General features: G+C 36.4%; 1 protein-coding gene across 2 annotated transcripts in view; it reads right to left on the bottom strand.

The window, feature by feature from the left end:
• Window positions 1–345: 345 nt before the first annotated feature.
• LOC139751493 (uncharacterized) overlaps window positions 346–10997 on the bottom strand; it is a 130617-nt gene continuing 119965 nt past the window's right edge. For both annotated transcript variants that reach the window (XM_071666951.1, XM_071666952.1), the window contains exon 13: window positions 346–7089. In XM_071666951.1, the coding sequence (XP_071523052.1) occupies window positions 6946–7089 (144 nt within the window). In that variant the 3' untranslated portion in view covers window positions 346–6945. The remainder of the gene's footprint in view (window positions 7090–10997) is intronic.

Here is a 10997-nt window from a genome sequence, read left to right as displayed (position 1 = left end):
ACAAAATCTCGAGGAGGAACTTCATTCCCTGCTACCAGTTATAGTACAGCCTTGAAGCTGCATGAGCCCCATAAAAGGTATCCTGGGGTTATATTAAAGATATAAATTAATCAAGGTCACTCAATTTTTTTTTGTAGATTTTCTTTGGTAACATGAACAGTAAATTCCTGCCAAAAGCAGCTAATTAACTTAGCATAATTATAACAACATTTACAAGGACAATTGAAATTGTCATATGTATCAATGCATCACTTCAATGCCAACCCTTAAGATAATATAATAGTTATGAAGAAAGCAAATGGTTTTAGATGTTGCCTATCTACGGATATACATAATACAATACAATTTTGAGGAATGTTGGTATATTTATTAAACAATCAACAATATTCTAATTCATCTTTAGTAGTATACTATAAATAATTTTGCAGATATATGAAAATAACCCGTAAGTCGGTGGAGTGGAGAATTTACTCAATGCATTACATACTGTAAATTTTTTAAACATTTACATATTCTGCATGTATTACTACAACAATAATCCGAATAGCAATCCTAACATGAAATGGAATACTTTTAACAGTAGATATTGGGAAATAAAATAAAAATGTTTTTACAATATATTGGTTTCACTGGTTTAATCTATCAACTGAGTATTCCCTATCTAGATCAAAGGTATCACTGTTTTGGCGACCTACTGTGCTCCTGATGCCAAGCATATTTCCAACCACATGAATTTTATACATAAAGTGCACGGTTTCAGTGCTCTTAATGCATTGGATCTTGTCTTGAAGTTTCTTAGTCACAGGAATAAGCTTCTACTGTACCGATAATCCTCAAAAGTTACTTTTAAAATTTTTCGGTAACCTTCAATAGTTACATGATCTTTATCAGGAACATTTTGACCTAACAATCCTTAGCACATTATAGACTCTTGCAGCTTCGTAGGTCACCAACAATGAGCACCTGACGGCACTAAATATTACATTATGACTCCAAGTGACACTGTAGTAGGGTGTGAGGTAGACTTATACAAAACTCAAACAAATACGTTCAGCCGAATTCTTAAGCATAAGATGAGTGACTGATAATACAGTGATCTTGTGTTGACTCATGATGATCCAACAGACTGATGCTTAGACTTCAAAAGATGGCTTGTCTGATTAGACATCAAAAATTTGTCTATCATTATAAAAGTTTAGAAAACTTACATGACAAAGTTAATCCCGGGTGATACAGTAGTCAGTTGGATAGTCATGGGGTACTACAAAAAGCACTCTCTCTTTTCTCAGCATTTCACTCAGCCAATTCTTTAAGAATTTGCTCCCAAAACATTCTAAGACTAAAACCATGAATAAGAATTCACACTCAAACTGCTGGAAAATACCTCAGTATATCATAAGGATTTGGTGAACATGGTTTTGTCAAGGACATTCAGCAAAGACTGGATTCCACTCATAACAAACATGAAATGCCTAATACATTTATCAAACTGAAAAAATAATAAATGCATAAATTATGGAGGCAACAAAAGTAATAATTCAAATATGTAATGTAAAGAGTTCTTCAGACTCATAATTGGCATCAACCACCACTTGAGTGTAACTCTTTATAACTTGGATCTGTGATAAAAAGAAATTGTAATCTATCTATACAATGGATAGGCGGCGAGTTTGTGATGCGATGGTATGCAGTATGCACAATGTATGATCAACTACAATCATTTACAGTAAGCATGGAACATGTCTCTATGCCTAAACCTTTCAAGATATTCTTTACAAAAGTTATCGAAAGGTAGATGTAAAATGTACATAGCATAGAGACAAATGGTTGAGGAGTCTTATGCAAGCTTATTCATATACTGTCAAAAAAGCGTATGACATATTGACCATTGCACTTAATTACAGATACAAATGTCCCACATAGTTATGGCACAAATAAATGTTACAAATAAATTACACTTTTTATGTACAATACTACTTGAACCATTCATACTTGTATGGAAACAATGAAAAGGCTCTTCCATCCACTGCGTTTAACCCCCCCTCAATTGTGAATCTTGCAATTCTTTACAAAGCACATCAGCTAGAACTTCTTCATTTATGGCCTCAGGAACCATTTAAGTACACTGCATTACAACATACATTTATGCAATAGATAGTATGGGGCTCTATTGACATCATATAATATTGCTAAAAGAGAATGAAGCTATTTTTAAGATCATGGAATATCTTCAAGCAAATGCCTGACTAGCAAATAAAACTATTCACTGTCAAACTTAAATAGTCTTTAAAGAAATGGGCGCACTCTGTATAAGGTAACGTGGCTAGCATCATCAGTAAAAACTATAAGGCCCCTGTGAATTAAAAAAGTGCATGCATATAAAACTAATAAATGGTAGCTGATAAAAAAAAAGTAAAATACATCAATGTATTACACTGGGTCATTAATTTTTCTGTTAGACCACCACTTGGTTTCCCAAAAACTGCAATACAGCTCCTGGCCAGGGCCAGGGAGGAGTAGGAGAATGAGCTGTTGCTAGCTTGTGGGCAAGGAGGGGGAGCATGGCAGAGATGGAGGCCCATAAGAACATCCCTGAGTGGCAAGGGAAGACCGCGAAGTGTGGCAAGGGGAGAGGTCAGTCCAAATGGTGGAGGTCAGGTCAGTCAGGTAGTAGGGGTAGATTAGTGGTGTCGATGGATAAGGGACAGGACAGTTAAGGTGGTTGAGTTAAATGTGTCCATGTGGTGGTAGTACATTAGTTTAATCAGGGGCAGGATGGCTTAGGAAAAAATTATTCTCAATGAGGGAAGTTTCCTTCGGTGGTGGGGCAGGAGATCAGTCCAGGTGGCAGAAGGCTGATCATATTTAGGTGGCAGGGGTATTGGTCGGTCAAATGAGTGAAAAGGTAGGTCTAGCCACAGCATGGGGACAGCAAGTCAGTTTAGGTCACGGTGGGCATGCACGTCAGTTTAGGTCACGGTGGGCATAGTACATGTCTATCAAGCCTGTGAGGGTAAATGAGTGGCTGAGGTATCAGGAAAATATGTATACAGCAAGGAGAATTGCAGGATGACAGTGGGGAAGGAACAATGACATGAATTACAAACATTATCCTTTGAGAGGAATAATGAGACAACCAACTTTCATGAGTGTCAAAATGAACACCTAGCAAGAATTACAATACCTTCACCACATATGCAAAATAGCAAAAGACAGGAAGCCACATCGCGGACTTTTTGGATGAGAAATGAAAAATGAGTAGTGAACTCAAGAAATCCTAATATGCTGGTGGTAAGGTACTGTTATCAATCACCACCCTCAAAGCTAAGTAGGAAAAAGTCCCAGACTCTGAAGCTGAAATATTAAGTTTCTCTTCTGGAGAAGAACCAGAGTAGTTAGTATTGTTAGGTAGAAGCAAAAATGGAAGTAGCTTATCTGAGATCACAACAAGGAACAAAGAAATTAAGAGAGGATGAAACGATTAAGAATAAGAAAGCCATTATCTTGGGGATGAAGCATAGGAAGATGATGTCTTAGAGATGAAGTAAACAAGAAAGTCACTGTCTTGGGACTGAAGCATAAAATACAGTCATTATCTCGAGGCTTAAGTAATCAGGACAGCCATTTCAAAAACTTAATTTTTCATGGACAAGATCATCTATGAAAATGGGTAAGCTTTGGACCAAAGCATATGATACAGGTGACTGGGTAGTTGAACAATTAACTGGATGACTGGAAAGTTAGGCATTTGAATGATGGCTATGGATTTGCATGACAAATGAGTTGTGCAGTGATATCACAAAAGAATAATAGAAAAATGGAACAAACCTCAGAGTTTGGAAACAGATGAACCAACTTTTCTATCACTTTAAAGAATACAACCCAAAACTCTGTGTCTGTCTGCGTATAAACTTGTATATAGGTTATTAAAGAATCGTCTTATTCCTAAATTTGTCCAAACCAATACAAATTACACATTAAGAAGTTACAGTTAATATAAGTCCATAAGTGTAGAACCTCAGTGACTGACTAGTGTATCTGTGCTACTCAGCAAACACTGTAACTGTCAACAGAGTTATTGTACTATAATTTATAAAATTACTGTTACTATATTTCTTAATTTTCAAGTGTTTTATGATAGGAATAATCATTAAAATATGTAAACATTTACAGTTTTAATTTGTAATGAGATGAACAGTAAACACTAGATAGTGGCCGTTTCTATGACTACAATACAGGATCTTGATATACGTACTACACTGTGATATTGTAAAAGAAAGGCTATGAAATAAGGGGTTGTGGTGTTTAGAATTGTGAAAAGAAGAACAAAAAAACAAAAGAATATGAAAGGAATGTAGGTTGATAGGCTGAAACATTATAACTAACAAAAGGAGATTCAACACAAATCTAACTTTTAAATACAAGATGCTAATATCAAATTTTTTTCAAGGCAATGATTTGCCTGTTTATGCACTCACAGTATAAATCCCAAATCAATCTTTTTTAAAACTTCATGAAAACAATGTCTGATCAAAAAGAAATAACATCAGTATGGAACAAAATTCATCAGAAAATTGAGGAATGAATAATTAATTCTTACTAACAATAAAAAAATTTAAATACAATGTATGCCTTTTTTTAACCATTCTGACTAATATACACTCAAGTGAATGTCCTTATTGGTACAATGTATATATACATTAATGTCAAAATGAAAATTGATGAAAAACACATCCTCCTGTGTATGACGTTATGTCTTGCACATAAATATAAATGAACATGCATGAGAAGGATGGAGAGCATAAAGAACAGAGTTAAAAAATGTGTTAAAGTTGAATATTCCTTTGTGGCTTTCACTGCACATTCTTCTAGGCTATAGCTGAGCATATACATTATCAATACTACAAAGAGTCCACACTGCTCCTATAACAAACACAGCACCATTCCCCCAAGTCCTCATAAGTTTGGCACAATCTGATCGGCACTGGGAGTATAGGATTGGCACAGCACAAGCATGACACTGTACAGAACACTATTTATAGTACATGGATGGCACTGTACAATATAAACTTGTAAATCAGAACTGATAACTTTTGAGCCTCCAAACATAGACATAACTACAATTCAGTTCTCATTTTATATCACATACAAACACATCTCAGAAAACTTTGCAATCGTAGGAAAAACAGCAGAGTCTCCCGAGTCTATGTGAAATCAATTTCTTAGTAGCTATTATAAATGGTATCAACCATATGCCTTTGTTTAACAAGACTTCTTTTACACTATTTCTAAAACAGTACTCTTTCTTAGACTTGTGTGTCAAACTTATACTTTCATTCACTTCTTTCTCAACTTTTTCTATCTCCTTGACAGCTGGATGATTTTTCATATATTCATTGTATAAGCGTATTACAGTATTTTCTCTATCCTTGGTTTTCTTTTAAACATCTATTGTGTCTAAATCTTGTCTTTGAGTATTCAACCATTTCTTTCTTTTCACTACAATATGGAAGTTAAGCCTCTTCCCTAGAGGCCATAAGTCAGGTATCTTGTCACACTCACATTAGCAAATGTTATAACATTAATATATGACTGACAGTCCACATCTTATGATACTATAAATTCTTTACATACGGTTTAACCATGTTTGCCCCACCATAGTTTGTGAAACAAAATTTGGTCATCAAATCTGCATTACTAAAACCTTGGAGTCATATCATCAGAGTGTAAAGGGCTGCCTTTCAAACTAACAGCCCTCAGATCTGAAACCTAAATATCACAAAATAATACATCCTAAAGGGTTGTACTGTAATAAAGGGATTCTGTCAACATCTAAGTCTGCCTTCAATTACTGAAAATCCCATTGCAAATGTTTTAGTATCAAAACATTAAACAGTGACAACAATTGCCTACAACATATCTAAATGAATCTAAGGACCATTCTCAGGCATGACATTGTAACATGCTTTTAAAACACTCGAGACAGAGGTGGCAGTAAAATCTCAGTGCACATGCTACCTAAATTATTACATCTGTAATATATCACTGGAAATTTTCCACAAATAAATGGAAATATGTGTTAGATGTACTTTTCTCTCACTTTAAAATGCACCATGCTATTACTTTCAAATGTACTGTATTGTTGCTATATGATGTATGGCACCCTTACTTTAAGATGAAATGTAATGCTAAAGATGTACTTTACTCTTACTTTAAAAATGCATTTGTGATAATTTGTGAAAAAAAGGACTCTAATGTCAAGATTTGCTTAAACATAATACTTGATTAAAAATATCTATATTTCCAGAGTACAACCTTATATATGCATGTCAAAACATAAATAAACCAATGTGAAAATCCATGCTTTTCTAAATTTAGCTTACTGTTATCCTTAATATGATTTCAAAATTCTTTTTAATAATATTGTCATTTACGCTGATATACATAAAGCTCCTGCTTCCAATACTTAAAACATTTCATTGTTATGAATCCATCAGATGTAATTACCATCTATTCAAATTATCCAAAAAATTACAATGAAAAAAAGTACACACGCTATAGATACAGTATGTGAAAACATTCTTGTAAATACATTATCGTGCCATACTTTCAATCCATAGAAAATCAAAATCTAGCAATGTACAAATAGAATTTTTCATGAGAAACATTTGTATTTTCAAACTATAATAATTTTGTTACGAGAATTAAGCTAACCTCAAGAAATATTCATATCTCCATATAACAATTATTTTCAATCTTAGGTACATCATTTGTCATGTTACAGTGACATTAGTAAAATGAGAATTCTAAAATGATTACCATTATATTGTAGATACTAACCATGGGTCACTCCCTTTGAACAAGATCTCCGCCTGTGACCATGTTTTGGCAGACTCTAGAGATGTCTTTCATAATTACAGCTGTGTTTGCAGACTCCATTGTATTTCAGCAAACTTCTGTCTCATCTTCGGAAGATGAGTGCCTGGGTATGACCTTGCTAGTAAGACGGTCAGGCAGTAAGATGTCTGACTCCTCATCAGACAATTCATACCATGGCTTCTCTTCTTTCTTTGAACTCCCTGAGTCTCCCTGTACAACAAAAAAAATATATGTAGAATGATGAAAATTACATGATCTTTTTTCATATTTATACTCAATCAATATATATATATATATATGGTGGGATGCCCACGCCAGGTGGACTCAGCCAGCCGCCAGGACAGACGCCGTTGCATGAGAAAACCTTCACCCAGTGGACACCCTCTACACTGCTCGTATATTTAATGACACCAGCGACCTTATCTCTTTCCAAGGAAGTCTAATGAACAAGCATTGCTGAAGCAGGATTTGGCCAGCAGGAAAAGAACCATCATAATGGGGATGGCTTTGCTTGGCTGAAGTGTTTTTTATTATTATTATTATCATATCATTGAAAGAGCAAGTCAGTTCTACCTTGGCCCACCAGTGATGCTACTACGTTTGTGAATCAAGAACCATTGCAACACAAACCTTGCCAGGTGGTAGTGTCCCGCAGTGTATCGAGACAGACTTCCCCAGAACTTTTTTAAAGGGGAAGTAAATGTTTATAGTTGTGTTACTGGAGTGATAGTTTTCATACATGGTGCTTTGACAAGAAAATAGTGAAATTGGAAAAAATGAAGCTTAGACATTGAAGCTTATTAATACAGTGGTTAAATTGATGAGAACTACTATTGACGTTTGTGTAAATAAATTATACATTTCCTTTTTCCATAGCCAGAGGTTGAACCAGTATGTGACATTCATTTTTCATTTCATTTCAAGCTAGAAGTTTCAGTTTTCTAAATTGTTTCTTACATTTTTCATATGTATATATATGTATGTGTGTGTGTGTGTATATGTGCGTATGTGTGTGTATGTGTGTGTGTGTGTGTGTGTATATATATATATATATATATATATATATATATATATTATCCCTGGGGATAGGGGTGAAAGAATACTTCCCACGCATTCCTTGCGGGTCGTAGAAAGCGACTAGAGGGGACGGGAGCGGGGGGCCAGAAATCCTCCCCTCCTTGTACTTTTTTAACTTTCTAAAATGGGAAACAGAAGAAGGAGTCACGCGGGGAGTGCTCATCCTCCGCGAAGGCTCAGATTGGGGTGCCTAAATGTGTGTGGATGTAACCAAGATGTGAAAAAAGGAGAGATAGGTAGTATGTTTGAGGAAAGGAACCTGGATGTTTTGGCTCTGAGTGAAACGAAGCTGGGGGTGGGTTGGGCCATTTCTTTCGTCTGTTTCCTTGCGCTACCTCGCAAACGCGGGAGACAGCGACAAAAAAAAATATATATATATATATATATATATATATATATATATATATATATATATATATATATATTTATTTTGCTTTGTTGCTGTCTCCCGCGTTTGCGAGGTAGCGCAAGGAAACAGACGAAAGAAATGGCCCAACCCACCCCCATACACATGTATATACATACACGTCCACACACACAAATATACATACCTATACATCTCAATGTACACATATATATACACACACAGACACATACATATATACCCATGCACACAATTCACACTGTCTGCCTTTATTCATTCCCATCGCCACCTCGCCACACATGGAATACCATCCCCATCCCCCCTCATGTGTGCGAGGTAGCGCTAGGAAAAGACAACAAAGGCCCCATTCGTTCACACTCAGTCTCTAGCTGTCATGCAATAATGCCCGAAACCACAGCTCCCTTTCCACATCCAGGCCCCACACAACTTTCCATGGTTTACCCCAGACGCTTCACATGCCCTGGTTCAATCTACTCACAGCACGTCAACCCCGGTATACCACATTGATCCAATTCACTCTATTTCTTGACCGCCTTTCACCCTCCTGCATGTTCAGGCCCTGATCACTCAAAATCTTTTTCACTCCATCTTTCCACCACCAATTTGGTCTCCCACTTCTCCTCGTTCCCTCCACCTCCGACACATATATCCTCTTGGTCAATCTTTCCTCACTCATTCTCTCCATGTGCCCAAACCAATTCAAAACACCCTCTTCTGCTCTCTCAACCACGCTCTTTTTATTTCCACACATCTCTCTTACCCTTACATTACTTACTCGATCAAACCACCTCACACCACACATTGTCCTCAAACATCTCATTTCCAGCACATCCACCCTCCTGCACACAACTCTATCCATAGCCCATGCCTCGCAACCATACAACATTGTTGGAACCACTATTCCTTCAAACATACCCATTTTTGCTTTCCGAGATAATGTTCTCGACTTCCACACATTCTTCAAGGCTCCCAGGATTTTCGCCCCCTCCCCCACCCTATGATCCACTTCCGCTTCCATGGTTCCATCCGCTACCAGATCCACTCCCAGATATCTAAAACACTTTACTTCCTCCAGTTTTTCTCCATTCAAACTTACCTCCCAATTGACTTGACCCTCAACCCTACTGTACCTAATAACCTTGCTCTTATTCACATTTACTCTTAACTTTCTTCTTTCACACACTTTACCAAACTCAGTCACCAGCTTCTGCAGTTTCTCACATGAATCAGCCACCAGTGCTGTATCATCAGCGAACAACAACTGACTCACTTCCCAAGCTCTCTCATCCACAACAGACTGCGTACTTGCCCCTTTCCAAAACTCTTGCATTCACCTCCCTAACAACCCCAAATATATATATATATATATATATATATATATATATATATATATATATAGCCTTACATAATGATGGTTTATAAGCCTCACCAAATATTTCAAAAGAAATAAGATCTCCAACCCCGTCTTCCTATCAAACTGTTACAGACTTTCAAATCAACTGCATGGCTTTGAGAGTGAATGGTTCTTCATGAGATGCAATGCCAGTTACCAAAGATATGATTAGAAGCTGAGAAACAGGACAGTCAAGAAGGATGTAAAGAATTACTGATTTGGTGCAAGGGTAGTGGATGGTTGGAAAGGTCTAAGCAACATTCGACATGGTGATGCATAAGTCTTTCTGAACTTCCTTCATTTGTCTTTACTGCTTCCTTGCTCCCTAATATATAGTTTCCTCACTGGCCTTTCTATTGCAGTAATCACTGATGGAATGACTTCCCCCTTCCTATCCCATCAACAGTGATTTTCCTCGGTGTTCTCCCCAATCACCTACTCTCTTTCTTCTTGCAAAAACATTCTTATTATTATTGTTCTAACCTTATTCTCTCTTATGCTGATAATTCTAATTTGCTTACTTCAACTCACTTTCCCTACCCTCCTTCTAATACTCAGTTCCCTTTCTCATAAAGAACATCTATTCTCTCTCAATTCAGGCCTGTGTAGTATCTCAGAATGAGAAGCAGTTACCAGATTCAATCTCACAGTGCTAAAATTAAATATCCTTCTATACTGTATCTTTATCTAAGACACAGTCATAATTCTCTGTTCAATTTCACAGCACCATAATACAACCATGCAATAATATAACATATTAGGCATAATCAATATCAAAAGATGAGGGTACTGGATAGATGCCATCATCAAATTTCTTGTGAGTGGCAATTTAATATCTAGAGGGGTTCTATACGTATAAGCTCTAGAGTTGAATCAAAAGCCTTCTGCTTCATTAATTATCTGGCATGATCTTTATTCAACCATCACTTTTTGTTTATCAAGATACTGCTGCTCTCTCTTTTTTCTACACTTATTATTTTGAACGTTGTTCTCATGACATGCATACATGCATCCTTAGCTCCAAGACTTGGACATAAGGCACATGGGTGACATCTGCTTCCCAGTTTCTGTGTGAAGACCAGCACTCAAGAATGGACCTTCATTTTCTCTCTACTATGAGGTTCCTTGAATTCTGTGCTGAAAAATATCTCTCTGACTCTATACGAAGATTTCTTAATGAGGTCTTAGGGTACTTTAAAGATGATGCAATTTCATAAATTTTGCTGATTTCACCACCAAGAAATTCGGGAATGCAAATGCAGT

This window comes from Panulirus ornatus, chromosome 11 (assembly GCF_036320965.1).
Source record: "Panulirus ornatus isolate Po-2019 chromosome 11, ASM3632096v1, whole genome shotgun sequence".
Lineage (NCBI taxonomy): Eukaryota > Metazoa > Arthropoda > Malacostraca > Decapoda > Palinuridae > Panulirus > Panulirus ornatus.
This window is presented reverse-complemented; position numbering and strand designations above follow the sequence as displayed.